The 23,357-nt window shown below is 39.1% G+C and overlaps 1 protein-coding gene across 1 annotated transcript in view; it reads left to right on the plus strand.

Moving 5' to 3' along the window:
- The first annotated feature begins 482 nt into the window (after positions 1 to 482).
- The window catches only part of trabd2b (TraB domain containing 2B), an 84,548-nt gene continuing 61,673 nt past the window's right edge, over positions 483 to 23,357 (plus strand). Inside the window, exons 1-2 of the mRNA XM_007558731.2 lie at positions 483 to 899; positions 4,626 to 5,195. Of these exons, the coding sequence (XP_007558793.1) occupies positions 786 to 899; positions 4,626 to 5,195 (684 nt within the window). The 5' untranslated portion in view covers positions 483 to 785. The remainder of the gene's footprint in view (positions 900 to 4,625; positions 5,196 to 23,357) is intronic.

A 23,357-nucleotide genomic window follows, 5' to 3' on the forward strand; every position in this document is an offset into this window, starting at 1 on the left:
TGTAGTGTGAGCAGGGTCTGTGAACATGTTAATGTCTCCTGAGCCCTAAGGCAAGCAGCTGCACCATTCGGTTTTACCAACCTGCCCTGCCTGCGGCAAGAAAATATATACACAATCACCAACTCTGTAAGATTTGTATATTTTAAGTAATTATTTGGAGGGACTCGTTAATACTGATTAGCACGCAGGACAGATCCGGCTGTGCTAGACATAATATTGAGGTAAATTCAAGAATATAAGGCGATTTAAACCTCGCCGCGTTCTCTCTGCGTCTATCTTTAGGGTCTTCTCTCACTCACGCATGTCCTTCTCCGATCTGGACCTGCTGCTCACTCCTCTCTAAAGGGGCTGTGGTGGTGTATGCATACTTTGTGTTTAATGTTGTGGAGGGGTGAGGGGTGTACTCACGTCGTTCCACCTCTCTCTCTCTCTCTCTCTTTCTCTCTCTCTCTCGCCCCCGTCCAAACTCGCGCAGCGCAAACTTTTCCCTAAGACTTTTTCAGCTCGTGCCCCCGGAGCGCACCGTGCGAAGAGACAAGAGAAAAACTGCAGACAGAAACAAAACAAACTCAGAGGCAGAGTGCGTGAAGAGGCGGGATGGTGCTCCAGCCGAGCTGCACATGTGAGCCCAGAGGCCACCGGTAGCGCTTCTTTTTTTTTTTTTTTTTTACTCTTAATTCAAAGCACAGAGAGTAAGAGGAGAGGACGCAGTCTGACAGAGAGAGAGAGAGAGAGAGTTAAAAAAAAAAAGTTCTGTGCTACAAGTGTCCTGTCACCTCGTGGAGATGTTTTACTCGCCGGTGTTCAGCTGGATCCTCCTGGGCGGTCTGCTGCAAACTGTGGCACCCTGGGGCGCAGGGCGTACGGGCAGACCGAGGCAGTGCGACCCACCGAAGTCGGTGAGTTTTATTGGGGGAAACTTTATTACGCAGAAGCGTCCTTTTATTAGACTCGTTACATAATTTGCTTCTGAGAAAACAAGTCCATGGCAAAACACACACAGACATGTGTGTTTTGCAGCCCTACTAGCAAAAATAGCAGACAATTTTTCTGTTTTATGTTTGCATTTGTAACAGTTTGGAGAATGTTGGAAAAACTAGAATCAAGTTCGAATAATAAAACATAGCTGAACGGCACAAAAAGTAATTATTCAAAAATGTATTGTATTGATGCCTTAATACTTGAAAAGATTTGCAGCTTTGAACCAAATATATAATTTATAATTAATATATTCTTATTAATAAAAAATATTAATATTAGTAACCATTATTATTATTATTATTATTATTATTATTATACACATGTAAAAATATAAAGAGATTCTTTATAGGATTGTACAGATCTCGGCCTTCCCAATGAGCGGGTTTGCCAAAGGAAACTACGCGCTTGCCAACTTTACGGCTGTTTATGTGACAAAGTAGAGAACACCCACGGTTGACTTAACTTCATTTGGAAAAGTTTCATTGACCTTTCAGAAATGGTCATATTTAAACACAGTGTGCGGCTTATTAAACAAATAAAGGTTATTATAGGGCAAATCAAAGATTTTCCTATGTGCGCAGAGGAACACTAATCATACATCCCACACGCTTTTTTTTTTGTTTTTTTTTTGCTGCTGACAGGAAGAAAAGAAAAAAAAAATGCATCACCTCAGAAACAGGTGTATGGCACTTGAAAATCGCTCTCCCAAGTATTTGCAGCGAGGTTATTATCATTATGTCATTATATCGTTATGTCTCAAAAAATGGTTTTGTTTTTTAGAGTTCAATGTAAAGACTTCGTGCCCCTGCGCGTCGTGTGATTTGTACGCGTCAGTACAGTGGTCTCTGTTTTGCATTAGGAGTAATTACCCTCATAAAAAAGGAGCACCGCGCGTCAAGGCTCTCCAGAAAAAGTCAGCACTGCCTCAGCAGAGGGGATCTCTCCTCTTGTCGGTTATAAGTCAAGCACGACCACACTTTCCGTGTCTAAAAGTCATCTTAGCCCTTTACAGCAAACATAAGTAATACAAATCAGGAAATGATGATCTTTTAAAACTAAACTGTTTATTGAACTTTTCTTTTTAGCAAGAAAAGTTACAAAATGTCCTCTTTTTTTGTATTTTATCTAAAAGGTCTGCCTTTTCTTTATCTTTTCTTGACAATATTTATCACTTTTACCACAATTAAAAACTACATTACATTTTTGTCTGGCACTGTTAAAGTTTCTTAAATATGTTCCGCAACACATTTACTTCACATGGAAGATTGAACTAAATGATTATATTATTATATTTGGAAACATGTTTGTTTTTCAATTGTTGAGGATTTCCAATATTTGCCACCGCTCCATTTGTGTCGGGACCTTGGGGAAAAAAATGCAACACACTGGGCATGTTGACAAACGCACACAAATTTGTGTTAACCGAGTCATAATTTAAAGATTATTTAATAATTTATGCTGCTTGTGTCTGAGTCAAGAAAACATTGTATGCACATGTCAACTATATGTGAAAAGATCAAGATGGAACAGGAGTGAGATTGGATATGAAATCAAACTTGGAGATATACACAGTCAGTAAATTATATATCATAAAGAAGATGCATTCGATGAGGGTCATTTGTCATATTAAAAATATCTTTTGAAAATAGCAACCCTGTAGCATGTAATAAACATGCACTTCATTAAACCCACATTTCTATGTTAAAAATGTGTTTTATTGGTCATTTGTAGTAGTCCAGTCTTATGAGAAATTAAGCATCGTCATCATAAATAATTGAAATAGAAGCTTATGAACATCAGTCTGTGTAAGGCACTGCACTACACATTTTTTTTGTTCAATTAATTAGAGGTTTTGCAAGTAATTACTCCAAATTAATAAATTTTTTCTAAATGAATTGGCACTTCAAATATCACCTTTATGAAATAACAGTATGCATTACCATCAGCAATCATTGAGAACAAAATTTCAATCACGACTGAATCAATCATGACTGTACACATACATGAACAGTTTTGTCAGATGTAGACTTACTTATTTTGGCTCTGAATCCCGTCATCTGTTTTGTTGCTGCCTGTCGTAGCTAAAGTCAGACCTGGTGTCAGCGCTCACACGGCATGTTTTGCATTAAAGTAAAACTGTAGTCTTGAAGTACTCAATGCGTAATCCGTTCGGTTGGCAGACGTGCTTTAGATGCATTCGGACCATCTACTGGGGTGGAGTGTGTGCATCAGTGTTACCAGTGTGCCAGGAATCAGGGAACTAAAAAAGATACTCCCCCCCTGCCCCGTAAATAAATATCTGAAAATCTATATTCAGTATGCTTATACCCCTAATACCCCAAAGATGGAATTCGGTGAAAGCCACTGATTTCGCTGAACAATATACTGGACAGTATAGAGGGAGGTCAGTGGTGTTGTGGTGGATGGTCGACTCAAATGGAGCTTGGCCCCAAAGCGATTTCTGCTTAGGTCCTCAAACTGCTTGGGCTGGCACTGGCGCTCAGAACAAAAATACTCTATCCCCATTTCTCAGAAATACGACGAAGGGAGAATTTGCAAATCCAACCCTGACAAGGAAAATATTAAAAAACGAAATAAAACTCAAAATCTACTCTTCTTAAGTATCCCAGCTTATCTGCAAAGACTTCAAACCGCTGTAATGAAATCATCCAGACCATAGCAGCTCTGTTTAGTTTGCCCTTGCAGCAGACTGCCAGGAAAAATACTGGCTGCTCATTGCAATTAATTAAAGAGAACATCCCGCAAGAAGTCTTTGCTCATTTTGGCTGCTATTTGAAATTTTAAAGGCAAACTTGGCAGTATGCAGCATGGCTGGAGCACAGATGAGGGAAATCTTCTTGATTTAATTGTAGAGGTAAACATTTTCTAAGAATAACTTTATTTTACTGTAATGGGTTTCATCCCCTCCGTCGCCTGATTACACTGTGCGTTGGTGGCCAGCAGCTTCATATTGTTTAGAGAAGCAAATTCTTTTTTCATATTCAAATAATGCCAACATCAAAGCCGTAGCGCATGCACGGCACATTCGCTGAGCTCTTAACAAGAAACATATTTCAAATGCAACACGGTCTGATGTTTATTTAAAATGACTGTGATTATTTAATTTCCTTTGTGACATTGTTTTTTATGAATATAAGCATAACAGACAAATGCTTCCTGTTATGGAAACCACAGAAAAACACAATGCTGTGTTTAGGACTGTCAGCATCGCATCTCCTGTCTTGTGGCGAGTGCATCACAAAAACATCACAAACAAAGGTATCACAGTGAGGTCAGAATGGAGAGCAGGTTTCTTTCAGCTTTTTGTTTTTGTAAGCTTCAACGCCGCATTATTTTTGCACTGTTGCCTCGAAAATGCTACACAGGGTGAAAAGAGGCTTTGGCAACAGAAGTATGCGCCTCAACAATACACAAGGGTCTGTTTACAACCCCGGAGGCCTCGCTATAAACTCCTTCAAATCCACAATTCTCTGTTACTGAACAAAAACCCGTTTTCATTTTAGTTTCTTTTTTCTTTTTTTTTCTCTTTAAGCTGAGAGAAAATTTTCTTCAGCTCTAGTTTTAGTGTAAGCTTAACTGCTCTCTAAAGTGATACTTTTGGTTTTCCTCTCCCTTTTCCACAGCAAAGCGAGCTGAATTCTTTCCTGTGGAGGATAAACCGCACACCTCCTCAGCCACCCTCTTACTTGTTTGGTACCATACACGTTCCCTACACCCGAGTCTGGGACTTCATCCCCAACAGCTCCAAGCAAGCCTTCCGAAGCAGCAGTAACGTGTTCTTTGAGCTGGACCTCACAGATCCTCTGACCATCTCCAAGCTCACGAGCTGCCAGCTGCTCCCCCACGGAGAAAACCTGCAGACCCTTTTGCCCCGAGACCTGTACCGTCGCCTCAAACGCCACCTGGACTACGTCAAACACATGATGCCTTATTGGATGACTGCGGACCAGAGAGGCCGTGGCCTGTACGCCGACTATCTGTTCAACGCCATCGCAGGGAACTGGGAGAGGAAGAGGCCTGTGTGGGTGATGCTGATGGTAAACTCGTTGACGGAGTGGGACGTCCGGTCCAGAGGGACTCCGGTGTTGGACTTGTTCTTGGCTCAAGAGGCAGAACGAATGAGGAAGAAGACGGGGGCAGTGGAGCGGGTTGAGGAGCAGTGTCACCCCCTTAACGGGCTAAACTTCTCTCAGGTAAGAAGGAGAAAGGGAAGCTCTTTTCGTCTTTATCCTGTTGTTTTGCTTTTGAGTCCAGACGGCTGGGGACATCTGGAGAACTTGAGCAGAATCTTACTTTGTGTGTCGGTCATAACTCTGGCTGCAGTAAAGTAGCTCCAAAGGAGAAGGAGGTTGGGCTTTATAGTCTACTATAAAAATTTAGTGTATATGGACGGATTCTAAAAGAGCGAGCGAAGAAAAAAGAGGGAGAGGACAATATGAGGAGAAGGAAGCGCTAAAAATGTGTCTGTATGGAGACAGCTTTATGGTTATGTATGTCTCTCCACCTCACTAGACAAACACGCTCAGCAGCTGAATCTGCAGGAGGGGTATCAGTGTGAGTGGTGTACACGAGACCAGATTAGCGAAGGTGAAGAGAGCATGGAGCTCTCCCTTCCATCAGCATAGATTGGCTCTATCTCTGCCAAATTGTTTGACTAGGACTGTGACTGGAGACTAAAATATTGCAGACACTAATTAGCTGATGAGTAAAACATGAGAATTTTCGTGTAAGGATAAAAAAAGCATGAATGTAGTTTGTTCTGGCATCAAATCACGAGGCGTATTTGATGTGATGGAAAACCCAGCAGTGAGTCGTGGCAGCAAGAAAAAGATGCTCTCCTCTGCCCTGTGTAGAGGCTTGCTGGAGCCATGAAGAGGCTTCACATAGGAACATTTATGGTGCGCTGCAACAGAATCTGCAGGGGGGCCGTGATGGCACGGATTGGTTCACAGCTAATTTGAGCGGCAGAGTGTTTTGAGCCTCTCCGCTTTCATCAGTACTTTCTAACTATGCTGTCAAAACGGCACTACACATGCCTGGGAGCTTTTTCTCCCCCCTAGAAATAAGCAGCTGCAAGGAGCACTGTTTTTCGGTAATGACGAGGGTAAAGGCTTCCAGCTTTGGGTGGGCTTTCCAGTGATCTGTTTTGTGCTGCAGACATGCTGTTTCCGTAATGCATCAGAGGCCCCATGGGCCAAAACGTACAAACTCTCTTACATTCACTATCAAACTCTCTTACTCGTACTATCAAACTCTCTTACAGAGTTTGATTGCAACGGAAGTTAACTTAAAATTTCAGTTTCTGATTGGACCCCAGGCAGGAGTAGGCGGGTTTTCAGGAACAGAAAAATAGCTGAGCGGCAGCGACTCACAGAGGCAACTAATATTTTAAATGGCATCGTTAGCGCTCCTACAGTAATGTCAGCATTATCAGAAGTGTTTAGAAGCCGACAGCCACCATCGGAGACTCCGTCTATCAATGGGATAAAGCTAGCCGCCTCTTCGGAAATGGCAGTAAAGCCAGCCTGCACTCGATTTTAATGTGCGCAACAGCACAAGTTATGGCGCTCTCTTTTCAAAATAAAAGCGCATCTCCGGTTTATGTTTGACTCACACGTCAAGTTTCTCTCCGGCTGCTATAACAGGCTAAAGCTTTGTGTTAATTAATTTGCAAAACGACATTATGTATCTGAAAAAAAAAAGAAAAAAAAAATTTTTTTGTGTGGGCAAAAAATCCTGTAAAGCACATATGTGCAACCTCAGTTAAAATTGGTCTTATAGGTGTCCCTGTGTCATCCTGAAGTGAGAGAAGTACCTGGTAAGGTATTGTTTATGTAATCTGAAAGATTTTTTTTGCATGTCAAATGTCAGCAATTTTGATTGAGGTAGCACATATGTGGTTTACAGAACTTTTTGCCCACATAATATGTTTTATTTTATTTTTAGATACATAATTTCCTTTAGCAAATCAATTAACACAGAGTTTTACATTTTTAAAGCCGCAGAAAAACTGCAAAATCGTGAACTGGAAGCGACGGGACAACTAGCTTCCAAAAATATTTCAGCATGGAAAATTGAAATTTGCGCCATGCATTCTTATTCACTTCTCTTTACTTGTACAGCCCTAAATATAATCAAGCTACACCATATGCCTTCAGAAGTCACCTAATGAGTGAAAATAGTCCACCTGTGTGTAATTTATTCTCAGTACGTTTACAGCTATTCAGTGAAGGCCTCAGAGCTTGGATGGAGAACGTTAGGAAACAGGCGGTTTCATGAAGACCAAAGATCACAGCAGAAAGGTCAGGGAGAAAGTTGTGTGGAGTTGGATTATAAAACAATGTCTCAAGCATTGAAGTTCTTACAGAGCACTGTTTAATCCATAATCTTAAAATGGAAGGCCTATTAAACTGACACAGACTGTGCAAGGACAGCATTAATAAGTGGAGCAGGAGTTGTGGAGGATCTGCAGAGATAAACAGCTCTGGTGGGAGAATCAGTAAAAAAAAAAAAAAGTAAAGGAAAAAGGCTAACGTGAAATCAACCCAACCTGTGTGCTCTGAACTTCTGAGCCCCGGGTCCTTCTCTTTCCACATATGTATAAATACAATTCAGAGCTGGACTGAAACTGATATGGGAACCATTATTCTCAATTACAATAATGTGAGGTTTAATCTGAAGATCATGGCTGATTGGATCCTTTTACGCTTGACTGTAACAATGATGAGGTCAGGAGAATGGCTAGACCTCAAGTCAAAAGGGAAACTGTGTGGGTGTGAACTAAAGGAAAGTGAAGCACCAGAGAGACGGTCAAAGACACACACACACACACGCACACACACACACACACACACGCTCACACGCATACACACTATGCTGGGATAGATGGTGTGTTGAAACAGTGGTAAGGCTGAGTCTGGGGTGCGTCATTTCCCTGCCAACACGAATCTGAATCACTAAGAAAAAGGCAATCTGAATTTGTAAAGATCCCAAACCTCACCGTATTTTTTTTGTTCTTTCTCAGAGAGTTGTAGCTTGTGATATTTAAAGAGAAGCTTTTGCAGAAAGGTGAACTGTCTTGCCACACAGAGATGCCTTCAACAGAACTTGGTCCTGGGGATGCATGTGATTTCAACACATTTTCATGCAAAAATCCCACACTTTTCCAGACTCCGTTTTCCAAGGTTGCCAAACTCACTCAGTCTGTTCTTAGAGTATAGAAAGAAAAGGTTACATTGGATTTATGGCAGGTAGATGGATAGACGGACAGATGCATGCACGGGATAAACGGACAGGCAGATGGATGGATACATGGATGGAAAGTCATCTCCTGGAGCGTATAGAAACGTTAGACACACCAGAGTCTTCTTTTGACAATAAGCTGCGGCGGTCTAACACGAACCCTGCCCGTCTGAGACCTCTCTGTGGTCTCTTTAGATCTCAGAGAGGTGTGAATATGACTGTGAGAAACAGTTTAGAGGCTGTGGAAATAAAGGCAAGTCACGGTGCATGGTTCTTCTCCGGCTCCTTGAGGGCTGATGCAACTTGACAGGTGGGCAGGACAGCGAGTAGCGAATGCTTTGAGCGCAGATTGGAAAAGGCTGGAGAAAGTTTAGTCAGTTCAAAGAGTGCAAGCTGCACATCGGTATCCCTTTAAAGGCTTCCTTTTTTCCCACAGGGGTAGGTCATTAAAGTGCCATCAGTATTTATCAAGTCAACGCATCCATCAAATATCTAAAAAATTGCTTCAAAAAAAAAAAAGTTTCTCTTTGATCAAATCTCTTAATAATATCAGCTGTCGCAAAATAGCAATAGCAGTATGTAACTGTGATGCACTTTACCAAACTGAAACTGATTATTTATGTCACTATGTATGTCACTGGACATGTAAGCTAGACATTTCTCTTATTTAAGCTTCGTTCTGTTCCACCAAGCAAACACACATATTTATTTTCCCAGGGTCACATTTCGGCTGAGACCAGCGGCCCATGTCGAGGAGAAATTACATCATATTGGTGGCGCCTTTCTCCTGGGCCGGGGTCAGAGGTCATGGTAGGAGGTGGCGGTGGAGTCATGAGCAACGAAGCAGTAAGGAGACTGGCAGTCTGCTGGGGTCACGTCTAGGCACTGCTGAGCTGGACGGCAACGCCACTGCCCACCTCGGTCTCTGACCAAAGTTGAGTTACCATCGGCTGCTTTTTATGGGGACCGGTGCAATCACGCAGAGGGGGAGAGAGAGAGATGTCACTTGTCACTTCACGACTTAAGCTCAAATAGGGTTAAAGGTTTTGAGATTGCGAGGTGACAGAATCTGGTTTCCTCTTGGTCTCATCCTTTTTCTTAAGGGCTGCGATGTTTACGATGCCTATTTCAGTCAGCGTGACTACTGCAGTATCCTTCTGCTTAAGTGGGATTCTCCACCAACCAAACACAACCCTATTGGTCATTTGTCTATGCAGGAATTTACAATCTGTAGTTACAAGAATAGTTTCCAGAAACAGGTGACATTTAATGGCCAGTGGAACAACATATGAAGCTTTAAAAATGTGTTTTTAAAGCACCTGTTAGTGATAGAAGTAAATACATTGACAGAAGAGCAGAAATCACTTGTTGCATGTGGTCAAAGGTTTATAGTTGAAAGCATTGTGTGTGTGTGTGTGTGTGTGTGTATGCATGCATGTGTATTAATAGTGCTATTTTTCTTCCTTGAGAGGACTCTGACATGAAAAACCCTTGGGATTGAAGTCTGCTGTGAAGTGAAAATGCTCATTTAAGTGTTTATTCTTGTGGTTGTAAGAAGCTATATTAAACCATCATAAACAGTCACTTTCAAGCACTTTCATAACATATGCATAACATAATTTATCCAAACTGCGTCTGAAAGACTAATTCTTACCATCCTGTTTCCCATCTTGGATGGCGGTGCAGCAGCAGCTCCAACTAGTTTATCTGGCGCAGGCTGTCGGATGATTGCGTAGTTATCGCTGCATAGAAGGAAAGACAAAATAAGGAGAACCTTCACATAAAATATGATAAAAGTAACAATGCACATGATACAATCAAAAACATTTATTTCAATCAAATCTCAAGACAGTGATCAGGCCTCGGCTCTATGTTGGCTGCACTTCTTCTTCATGGGTTTGTGATAAAATTTCATTTTCTTAGCTGCCTCGAATGCCAGCAGCTTCTGCTGATGGAATTCGTTGTGAGAGCCTGATCAGCCAATCAGATGTAGAATGTGGATTATTTTCAACCAGGTCGTACTAGGCAGCCAGTAAGAAAAGTGAATTCTATTTTCCTAACATTGCTTGTAATCGTTTTAATTTGTGAAACATTTCAGGCTCATAATACCCTTCTCAGATTGAAGATTCAGGATGACATCTGTGTCGGATAAGGAGTGTTTTACAGCTGATGAAACACTCCAGCAGTGGCATTTGGAAGGACCTCAACATTAGCAGCATGTGAAATGTCACGGCTGGTGTGTTTGTAAACATAACTTACTATATTATAGATTTGCTCCTGTAAGAGCAACTCTATAATCCTGCTTTTTGTTCCACCATCAAACTTGAAATACGAATAAACAAAAACATCTGTTTTTGCCTCCTACGGTCTAGGCACCAACACTCTCCAGCATTTAGCACAGATTTGCTGACTGCGGCTATTATGTTAGCAAACGGCAACAATAAATCTCCAAGTCAAAGGGTGGCGCCAAACACACAGCTGTCAGAGAAACCCACAATTTATAAAACAAGCAGGAGAAGTAAAAACAATAATGTAGAGACTTTGTGATTTCTTAGATTCGTAGTAACCTTAGTCCATTCTACTTTCATTTCTTATTTGCAAGTATCTAGTTATTACATATACTCTTAATTTTGCATATCAGTTTGTTTTACTGTATAACGAACTCTTTTCAACAATTACATATAATCATAAAATGGTATTTAATTTCCTTTTATTCTAAAATTTGTATTATTTTTATAATTCTTTACACATTTCAGTTTATTATGATTTTAATCCACATTTGGGTTAGTTGGGTTTTATGAAAGATGACAGATGACAGATTAAGACAAATTTTAATATATATATTTTTTGCTGGTCGACACCACTTATTACAGAAAACTGAGTAGAATAGGTAAAATCTGCTCTGATTTTATCTAATCTACTCAAAACATTTGAGTACAAACTGAAGCTTGTTCAATACCAGACAGCTCCTTTCCATATCTTAAAAAGTCAGGTACCAAAGTCAACCGACACCTTTTAAGAATAAAAACAATCAACCTGTGTTTGGATGAACTTGGTGGATTCTTCAGACTTGTTTATTGCTATGACTTCAGTCTCATATGTGCTTGGTCATTGTTTGCTCCAGACCCTGTGTATCTCAAGATGTGGTCATAGTTTTATAACTAATATTTACTTATTTATAACATTTAGACTTTATTATTTTTATGGAGTGATATAATGAAAAAAAAAATGGCACTCAGTGGGTTTACAACCACTGATCCTGAAGATACTTTTTTCTGTCTGAATGAAAAAAAAATGCTTCTCTTAACTGTTTATAGCCACACAATCTGTTTTCCACTAGTCACTATATTTTTTACATGCTGCTAAATTTGATTTGTGTTTATGTTTCAGTCCAGAAAACCTACTAAAAATATTCCCTTAAAAACAAATAAGTAATTTGACATACATAAAGAAAAAGGTAAAGACAGTACAATGTAGAATATCCAGGGAGAGTGTCCACTGTGCAGATCCAGATATTTCTGGCTGTTCAATTCACCAACAAGTGTTTATGGTGAGCAGCTCAATATTCATAGTTCAGAGCAGTAAATGTCTGCACTGACTGAACAAGCGCTGTTTCAAATAACAGTCAAGGATCCTCACATGTCATAAATCATGCTAAATATTTCCCTTAGATAGTATTTATCCAAAAAGGCATATTTCAGGGAGGATTTTGAATTCCATGCGACCATGCCAAAATCCAAATATTTACATACAGTGATGGGGTGTGTATGTCTAGGTTTAAAGACGTGTGCGGACCATGATCTGTCTAATGGAAAGGGCAAATCTGTGTCTGAACTCTGCTCTAACCTTGTGCCTCCCTTTTGATTCTTTCTTCTTGCTTTCTTCTTCCTGTCTGACATGACCCGAGGGTCTGGCTGTGTCGTTGCTCACTTACTGCTCATTTGAACACACAATAACACACCCACACCAAGTGGAAAAAAAAAGTGAGAAAGGGAAGGAGAGACCGGGGGCATTACCTTTAAAGTGTGCTGGTGACGTCCAATTCCTTTTTAAGCGTGACATCTGAGTCACGGTCCACTAAGTCAACTAACCTATAATTACGTGCGCAAATATGTGGAAAAATGCTAGGTAAAACCTATCAGGCTGATCATCTGGTCCCTTCGGCAGGCAGACGGCAGTCCCACTGTTACTCTAATGACTTAATAGACTTCTTAATGACCAAATAGCTCTCTGCCATCCAGAAGCATTTAGAGAATTATATCCTGGACAGAACTCTGTAGGAGAGCTGGAGCATGTTACATCGGCACTGTACACAGTAGACAAAACAAACGTCAACAGATCTTCAGCTTGATTCAAATTTTGGGAGAACAGTAATGCATTTCTTGAACACACGTCTGGAAAAGTCAGCAGGCAGGAGCTTATTGAAAAATACAAAGTGGGTACACAAAGGCCTGGGTAGAAGTCAATCAGCAAATGTTTTTCCTGAATGGAAAAAAAACATTTTGGCTCTCTTCCACTTTAACAAACATAGAAGAAATGACTGGAAAGTACTAATGCTAAAAGTTAATTGCATATCCAGACGTTTTTTTCTTTTCTCCTTCAAAAAAATTGTATCAAACTGTTTTTCAAAATCATACTCGGTCAAACCAAGACGCCTGTAAAACATGTGCGTCCCTATAAACTTTCAGTCCTGTCTCCATTCCCCCGACTCCAACTGAGGCCATGTCCCCCTTTCACTCAGACTACCTGAAATCTAAAGTAATGACTCCACCATGTTTTCAGTACACTGGGAAGAAAAGTTTTTTGGGTGGCATTTAATTTACTAAATTCGGTCAAATAAAGAAATAAAATATATGATATTGATTAAATATCTACCACCATTGATAAGCCCTTCTAATCTAAAAATATGTTTTAGTTTTACACCAAAACACAGAAAAATAGATCATTTAAATTTTATTATAAGGAATTTAATGTTTAACTGAGTATTTTTCATTAAGCCATGACTTTTTAACAGAACAATTTCGCTATCTGGTTGAAAACATAGTCCCTTTTTAAATCCCACGGGGATAGCCACTATTGTAGCCACTATGTAGCTGACATCTCAGAATCTTCAGGTGACAGCTAGACATGTAGGCTACATGTTCCCTGCGGGTCCATCATGATAAATAATTGCTAATAAAAACAAATAAGCCATGTTTTACTGAAAAAAAACCCTTTAATTTATTATGGACAGTAAAACTTATGCCAATTCCTTTGAGGTGAGATCTAAAGAATATAATACAAGTTTTTATCATGTCTTGCCTCCGACACTGCAAAGCGTTTTATGCTAGGTTCAGTAAAGGCTTCGATATACTCTAGTGTTCTGTGTGTATTACCGATTGCATACATTTCTCCTGACAAATTCCTTAATTTCCCTCAATCCCAATGGGTACTTGCGGGTTTGATGATCTAGATGGACGCCTAGCTGTGTTTCTTCTCTGCCAGTGAAGCCACTGCACAACAGTTAGTGCAACACAAAGTGGCAGTCTTGCTGATATGCATCCCTTCCACTGGTTGCCCTGACTCAACCTTTTCAGCTCGGTGTCACATACAGTTCGATGTGAACACCGTTTCCCGCCGAGCAGTTACCTTGCGACACCAAGAACACGGTCGTCCAAATTATCTGTACGCGAACGTCTGCCTCGAGTCTGCATTGAATGCGCCTCAAGTGTGTGCAGCGGTTGTGCGTATGCAGGGGCATTAAGACCACCTTTATGAGTCTATAGCTCAGGGGTATTCAGCTCCTGCCCTCTAGGGTCAGTGTCCTGCAACTTTTAGGATGTGTCTCTGCTTCAACGTCAAAATGATCAGATTATTAGCGGGACTCTGGAGAATGTGACTGCGTGCTAAGAAGGTAATTCAACCATTTGGACAAAGTCTGTTGGACCAGGAACATCTCTAAAAGTTGTAGGACACAAAGCTTGAGGACTAGAGTGGGAGACCCCTCCTCTAGTTTGATATGATTTCTTCTACCTGTGTCCTTTTAACTGGAACACTCACACATAAGCATATCTGTCCAGAGACATTGCGCTTTTTCAGGTCCTAAACTTCGGCACCAGTTAAAATATTAGACAGGCACTTTCACTGTATATTTTTAAATCTCTTTTGGTAGCCTGTGTTCAAGTGGCCTTCAGCACAGTGTGTTTATTCCACGTTAGTTTTTTTTTTTCTCCTTTGTGACACGCTTTAGGTCTATTTTGTATTAGTTTTATGTCTTGTACATATTTTATCATCGTTAAGCACTTAATTGTTTTGGACTTTCTTTTTTACGTAGGTTGTAGATATAAATTGGACTTGGACTTTGACTAATTTGTTGGTTATGTTCCGACATTTCTTCTCCCCAGTGTGAGCCGAGTGCTGCTGAGACTGGGAGTTAAGCATGGCAGACTAAAGTACTCTTTCATTCCTCTTTTCTTCGCCCACAGAGAAAACAAATGTTCCTACCTGCTTAAATTGTAACAACCTCACATCTCTCATCATTTTTATACACAATTCTTCCCTTCAATGAGAAACAGAGCTGCCAAGCACACCTACACAGTAGTCGGTTTCTATGTAATTATTGTGTCAACCTTAAGGAAAAGGAGGAAGTTGCAATAAAGTGTGGTTGAATTGTTTTGTTGTTGGCTGGTGGTCTTGTTTATGTTCTTTTTTTCCCCCCAGATACAGTGCTTGCTCAAAAAAAGAGAGACGGCTAGACATTAGAAAGAGCAGGAGGTTATTTTTTGTGCCAAGGACAGGTAGTTTTAAAGATGGGTTGGTCTGACCTGGGTTTGGCTGGGGCCAGAGGCTGATTGATCACAGACAAGAATGTGACTGACTGATTTCCTCAGAGACTTACATGGCCCCTCTGGCATGTTGTCTTTTGGGACATTCCCAAAAGACAAGGATCATCTTTTGTTTGAGGCCAGGAGTGTAGAGAATTAAGGATACATGTCTTCTCTCCAAAAAAAAATTCAGGAAACGGCATCAGACTCGATGCAAAATTTTGTTTTAGTTCGTTATAGTAGCCTTTTTGATTTCTGACTGATTTCTGACTGATATCTACTAAATAGATAAATAACCCATTCTATTTATGTAGCATTTCCTCACCTTTCTTGACTCCACCATATTTTCAGTACACTGGAAATTGATCTTCTGATAAGGCTCACCAATCTCAAGAAAATTCACAAATTTTGACCCCAATCCTTTTTTAGTCCATCGTCCGACTTCGTAGCTCTACCATTACATACATACCACAAGACCCTGGTGTTTCCTTTTCTTCCTATAATGTAGGAAAAATATATCTCATTTATTTATTTATTTATTTACAATGACAGCTTATAGACAGATGCCATTTAAAGGGTCCTTTGCATGTCATGCTATTCTAATTTATGGAACATTCACTGATTTAAAGGAAAAAAAAAAGATTTTTGAAAATCTGACTTCTTTGTTCAGGGCTGATCAAACAGGAAATGATTTGTCTTTATCTGTTTATCTAATATAAAATTTGATGCTCTGCTAGCTACACGTAGTATCCTGCACTGTTGCATTTTGCCATTTTGTAAAGGTGTTTCATCATTCCATAGAAAAATAACACTTTTGAATCACCTTGCTTCAAACTGTACACTGTAGCATTCACAATTTCATTCCCAGCATGTCACAGATTTTTAGGACATAAAAAATTCCATCTCATGATTGCCGGAGCTTTCCCACGTTACACACATACTGCATGTTCCTCACTCCTGCAGAAATGATGCAACTGTGACTGACACATCACTGCAATGATCCAATAAGACAATATCCTAATCTCATACCACGCCATGCAGATGATTTATTCACCTGTGGGGTTGTGGGATTGAGAAAGTGAAACCTCAGCAAACTAATTAAGTTTGCCAATAAGTGTGTGGTCATTTCGGGACATTCAGAGACTATCTATCAGTAAATCCTTCTTATGAACAAAAAATAAATAAATAAACAAAACAAGATGGTGACATCACAGAACAACACATAAGAAAACTACATAAACTTTTGAATGTAAGACTATTGAAAGGAGTTAAACAAGTTGTTCCACAAAATCTCCTTCATTAGAAATAAACATGCTAAAACGACTTTGAGAGCATGATGAACTTTGTCGTTGTGACCTATCCTGATGATTTCTTGGCTTGAAGAGCTACGTTACCAGTTGTGCATGAATGAGTGTAGCTCACATTTTTGAGAATTTTGACCTGTTCAGTGCTGTTTTTAGGTCAGGAATGTAAAATTTACTTACTCATCTTGATGCCATATAAATCAAGACTTCTTGTTTGTACACAACCTGTATTGTTTAATGTTATAACATATCTGTTGACCGTGCTGGGTAATTTGGAGATCACATAAATACACAGTAAGCAGGATTGTCACTAAATGTTCCTTAACCTGTTCTAAAAGGTTTTTTTTTCTGCCTGAATTTAATTTGTATTTATTTATGTTATTAGTTTTATTTTAGTACAATACCAGAAATTATTTATAATTTTTGTCTGTCTTATGTCATTTTTAAATGTAAAATCAGATGTTATAATCTGTAATTAAGTACAGTTTTACCACATAATATTTGGTCCTCTTTACTTTTAGTTGAGAAAAATATGTTGAAGTAGTGGGATTTTTACTTGAGTAAAATTTTTAGTAATCTATGTAACAGAAATTAAAAAGTTTCATTAGGTTTAAGTTGAAGAATCAAGCAATTTTCATAATCACTTTGTGTTTTGTTAGGGTTACACTGTGTTCATCGAAAACAGGAAGCAACTGTTTGTAAATGTTAAAGTCCAGTGTTTGGTTGACCCATGAACCCACCCTGAACTCCCTCTTTGTTGACTGTGTAAGTCAATATAATTGCCAGTTTTAGCACTTCCTCTGTTCCCTGTTGCAAAAAAAAAAAAAAAAAAAAATTCACGGGCAAGTTAAAAGGATTTATAACAATAAAAAACAGCCTAAAAATCAATTAGTCATTAATTTTGGAATGTTTATTTCTGCGTGTTTTGAAAAGAACATTAGGTTGATTGTTGGAAACACTTTGCACTCTTGTGAACAAACAATAGAGCTCCACTTGACATTTAACTATACAGGGATCATTATGAGTCAGAGTAAGTGAGCATAGAAACAGGATCGTCAGCACGCCATGGTATGCAACTTTCCATGTTGTATGCTTGGTCCGTGATTAACTCAGTTTCCTGGTCTGTCTGTGATTGTAGCCACACATGCACCGCGGTCCAACAATCCAAAATAGAGAACCGCATGTATGTTGTGCGTTGTGAGCTCCAGGCTTTTTTAGGATTAAATAGCATTAGCTAAAACCTCCCGCTGAACCTGCTTTTAATGTGACCTGTGCTTCTCTTCAGCCCCCCTCCGTCCATTTCTCATTACATACAACCCAGTGGAGCACTTTGTCTTTCCTCACACTCTGCTCCCGTACCTCTTCCCTGTCTACACCCCACCACAGAAATGGTGGTGGGACATAGACTAAAATGAAACTATAAGATCAAACTTGTTTCTGTTCTTATAAAAGTATTATCTCGTACATTTTGTCGTACTGCAAGTACAAACTTCAGTGACGTTTATTGGGGTTTTATATGACAAATGCAAAGCAGAGCATATTTGTGAAGCATAAAGAAAATAATACATTGTTTTTATTATTTTACTTATACAAATAAGTGTCATAAAATATGGCTTGGATTAGTTTTCAATCTTTTATCTCATGTATCTAAATAAAACACAGTGCAACAAATTGCCTTCTGAATTTAGTGAATTAGCAAAAAAAAATAAATAAATAAATTAAAGCTACTTGAAAGAAAGTAATTTTTGATTTGGCAAAAAAAAACAAAACAAAAAAAAAACATGTAGGAACTTGTGAATGAAGGTGAATGAATGAGACCTTTTGTCTACATTCAAAATGCTTTGTATTTTGTAAATTATGTATGGCGAATACATACTTTACACTGCTCCGCTGCATGTTTCTTCTGCTTAGGTCCGTTATCCGCTCTGCTTTGCTGTGAACTGCAAGAACCATGCAGAAGTAGTTATCAACTTCCAAAATTAGTCATTTTCCCTTCACTGCTCTCTCAATTCACCTCGCTCTTTCTGTGACTTGAGAGAGAAACTTGACTTAATTGGTGTCAGTATTACAGCAACACATTTTGTGTGATTTCATAGCCATAACTACATGCAGACAGCATATTTGTATAAATATACACACATTTTCATTGAGATATTTTGAGCAAATATAGCTTGTCTTGGTGAAATATTTTGAAAATGTCGATGTTGTGCTCATGCAGTTTCCTGCTGGAGTGGTGAGATGCTCTACGGTTGCAGTGGCACCCGGCAAAAATTGGATTGGTATTAATTTTGGCTTAAGGCTTTGTGGAAGTGTGGCGCAGTGTAAATGCTCTCATTGACTATAATGGGTACATATTTACTGGGGGTGCATTATAAATCCACATTTATCTGAGGTTTCATTATGCCTAAGGTTATACACGGAGATGGTGGTGTCATGCTGTGGGAAAGCCTTTCTCGAGTAGTTACAGAAGTGGGTCATTGTTTATAAGAAGATGAATGGAGCTAAATACAAGGTAATCCTGAAAAAAAAATCATATTAAAGGCTTCAAAAGACTTCAGGAAAGAGGAGAGGTTCAGCTTCTAAAAGGACATCAATCTTAAAGTACAACCACATATGGAATAGTTTAGATTAAAGTATGCAGTACATCCAGAAAGCATTCACAACCCTTCAGTTTTTGTTTTTTTTACATTTTCTTATGTTACAGCTTCATTTCAAATTTTGTTAAGTTAACCTTTTCTCTCAAAATTCTACACACACATTTTCCATCACGACGATGTGGATCTCTTTCAGATGTTTGAAAACTTATTAAAAATAGAAAATCAAGAAATCGTATTTGCAGCCTTTGGCATGAATCTCAAAACTGAACCGTTTCCATTGAGCACCTGGATTCCATGACTCATGTTTGGAAGAAATGAGGCCCAGCTCATTACCAGGCCAATACCATCCATACAGTGAAGCATGGTGGTGACAGCATCATGCTAGAGGGACGTCTTACAGCCACAGTAACTGGCAGGGTAGTCAGGATAGAGGGAAAAAAAGACCAATGTACAGAGATGTCCTGGATGAAAACCTGCTCCACAGCACTCTTGACCACAGACTGGGACATATTTTTCAGTTTTTAATACAGTTGCAAAAATTACCAAAAACTTTTCCACATTGTTGCAATGGTGTACTTTTATGAATAATTTTGAGGAACTTAAAATTCTTTACACAAATTAATTTAATCCAATTTGGAATAAGGATGTAGCATAAAATGTGGAAAAAATTAAAGACTTGAATACTTTTCAGATGCAGACCTAACTTTGAATTGCTGCTTTCATTTTGACTGACCTTAAGCTATTTTGCACAGATGGATTGGAAAACACTTCAGTTTCTAGACGTGCTACACTGGAATATACATTCCCCAAATGTCTTGTAATTGCAATTGCATACGTTGGGATTGTTGAAGTAGTGGAGGCAAACTTTTGATATTTTCTCCAATACTTTTGAACTTATAAACAGTTCTTTTACCTTTTCTCCCCAAAGAAGTAAAAAAAAAAAAGGACTTCAAACAAGGCTCCACTCATAAACTTTACTGCAGAACACATAAATCTTCTTGTGTTATCTGCATTATAAGCAGGTTTAGTGACTCCCTTTGCACACCTCTCCTTTAAAGAAAACTTCTTAACTGAAGCCGGAGTGTTGAGGGTCAGTGGGTCAATAGATAAATGAGAAAAGTGACCCACAATCAGACAGACAGGCAGCCAAGGCGCAGGTAGGTCGATGGGGGGAAAAAGGCAGGCAGAGAAGCTGAAGGAAGGCTCCAGTACTATTAACAAACCGTCTAAAGTTATCGTATCAGTACAAACAACATTTTTGCATGGATAGATTACATCAGAGATAAAAGAAAGTGTAAACACAGAACTTTACGAGTTAAGCTGAACTTCATGTGAAAAATGCCAGGCTTCAGCCAGACATTCATCCTCCCTTACAAACTTGTTCTGAGTTAAAACTGTTTTCGTAAAGTGTAGCCAGGTTGTCAACCGTAACACATAACAGAAGTATGAAGTTTGGGATGATTGTAGCGAACAAGCAGAAACCTAAAGGAACTAAAAATTAAAATAAATGAATCCCAATAAGTAGTTTGGAACCTGTCTAACTATAATGTTGCCTACATTTTCCCTACAGATGCTTAATTCCTAATCCATATATTTATTTTAAGATGGTGTTTCTTTTCTATGGATTAGTGGCCTCTGTTTCACCTTCCAAACTAGAGTTTGAAGAACTTAGTTTGCCTGTAGAGGGAGACGGTTTTGCACTTGCCCTCTGGGTGACCCCACTCCTTTGGCTGAGACCCAGTATGTTCAACCCCTCCCTGCTCTGCAGTTGAACATGACATTTTAGTCCTTCCTAATAAAACAGACCTACGTCAATAAGTCATTGCCTATTTGGCTTTAATGAGATAAGAGGCTTAGTGAACACCTCAGAGGAGGATTATAGCCAAATATTTTTTAAAGTGGGTATACAGCACCATGACAATAGTGAAAGTAACATATTTCCTGCTGCCTGAAACTCCCTGTGTTTGCTTTAATGTCCATCTACTGCCAGTGTTTAGAAAGTAAGGAAATTTTGAAACCAAGACTAAGGAACATGGGTAAGAAGCAAGGGAAGCACAACCAAATGAAAAAAACAAACAAAAAAATCAACAACAAAAAAAAAAACAATAGTGTATTTTCCAGACAGTCATTCCAGAGTGTAAGTCGCATATCTCAAAAAATGTGTCATGACAAAAACACATATGTCACACTGAATTATCAGTTGAATTAGTTTAGAAATTGCACCCCATCACTGTTGACAATGTAATCTGATGAAACTTTATGTTCAGTTACCTGCTTTTCAAAAAAACTCATGGAAACTGTTGTCTTGGACTTGGAGGTCTGTTTGCGACTCTGCTCCACTGGTGAAGTGGGCTGTGCAGCGGAGACGCATGCAGTATAAATCCGTGGTGATAGAGAGGTGGTCGCATTGCTCCTTGGTAACTCCTTGGGTCATGTCTGTCAGTATGAATTAACATTTAGCACATCAGTCAAAAAAACAAACAAAAAACATAGAAAAACAGGAAAAAGTTGTACCAACCAAACTATGAAAAAAAGTCTGGAAAATATGGTAGCTTAATTTGGTGAAACTGGTGAGCCAAATCAACAATTTTACCAGAAAACTTTCATTCCCCCTTCTCAACAGTTTTCTGTGTGCTGAAATAAAGAAGGACAACAAAAACGGAGAGGCTGCTGTGAAGGTTTCCCCTTCTTTTCTTGTCCTGATTTTTCCCCCATCTCTAATCATGCTCAATTTAACTTGTCATTCACCAGAGCAATTTTTCTAGCACAATTCCTCCACTTTTCCCAAGGCATACATTCTCTTGGCATCCACTGGAACTGTTTAAATATAATATTAACCACATGGTAGAGTGTACAGAACGTAAAAAAAAAAGAAGAAAGAATTTACTTTGTGAGTCATAGTAATGCTGAGGTCCTCAGGAGGACATAGGAGTGCTGTAGTTAAGGGACATCCTAAAAGATGAGGAGCTGTAACTACACCCGCAAACTGTGTGGGATACGTGAAGGAGCCAGGAGCAGAGGCATCATGGGAGGTGGAGATAGGTTCAGGGAAAGGAAAACCAGGGTGAGAAGGGGAAGAAATTTTGAAAAGAGGGGGGGCTCTCAGTGGGTGGCTCTTTACTCATTTTTCTTTTTCATTCTGTCTTGTGGGTGTGCTTCATGTGACCATGTGTAATTGGCCTGTGGTCACACCAGAGTTGTGCAAACAGATTAGCAAGGAAACATGTCAGCTTGAGGTGAATGTGTGTGTTGTGTGATTCACAGATGTGGGGATAGTGTGGGAAATTGTTTGATGGAGTAAAGCCTGTATTAATAGTGAACAGGTGGGACAGTTGACTTTGTCATTGACAAATTTGCTGTCCTGGACACTTGAGGAATGTGGTAGAGTAGTAGAGGTCTGTTTATGCACCATTACATATGCACTACATGTCCAATGCAAACACTCTTGCATAAACTTGCTCCAATCTTTACTAGTCTGCTTATATAGCATATGATGTGAAGTTAGGGTTTTGATATGGACCTCAAAACCAAAGTTACACCACAAAAACAACATTCTGAACAAATGTAAAGAGCTGTGGATGCAACAAAGACCTAAAGAGTTCTGGGTCAAGCTCCTTTTCCACCCGTTGCTACCACCGATTTATACCCATTTGATTTTGTTCCAACCTACTTTCTGCTGGTTGTTAAGCACTTTGATGATTTATTGCAATAAATAATTATAAAAATGCTCAAATCCCACAAATCATCAAAAGGTTCACTGTTAATTTTATTATAATATTTATACCTCTGCCCAGCTACAATTGCAGGTTTTCCTTCAAAACTTCCAAATAAAACTTCCTTTCCAAGAATATAAAAAAAATAATAAAAAAAAGATTGAAAATATAATTTACATTTATACTCTGATTAAAAATTTAGTCCATCGGCTACATTGTGAAAGTAGTGGCTTTAGAAACTTTTTTTCAGGCTAAGATCTGAAATATTCCCAGGTACGATTAGTTCTGGGAAAAAGAAAGACTTCCACAAAGTGAGCATTCCTGGAACTTAACTCTGGAGACAGACAATTAGAGACCAGCAAAGAAAATAACAGCTATAAAGAAATGTCATGGACACACTATACGGGGCCATTCACACTTAAGTTTGACTTGGCTGAGGAAAGTAGGTGTGTAAGCAAATTCATTTATTGCTTTCTGATGCTCCAACTCTGTGCCAAACCGCCTGCTTTCTGCTGATGACAACCTGACTTATTTGTGTATAAATAAGTCACAATTTAAATGTCTTGGAAATATTGAAATTATTATTTTGATTCTGGGTTACAACTAAAAACAAATGGGATGTCTTGTAGTGTATTCATAAGAGTAAAGTTAAATTACAGTAAAGTAAAAAAAAAAAATAGAAGGTTATTAACCCTT

The sequence above is a fragment of the Poecilia formosa genome, unplaced genomic scaffold, assembly GCF_000485575.1.
Source record: "Poecilia formosa unplaced genomic scaffold, Poecilia_formosa-5.1.2 Scaffold98, whole genome shotgun sequence".
In the NCBI taxonomy this organism is placed as follows: Eukaryota; Metazoa; Chordata; class Actinopteri; order Cyprinodontiformes; family Poeciliidae; genus Poecilia; species Poecilia formosa.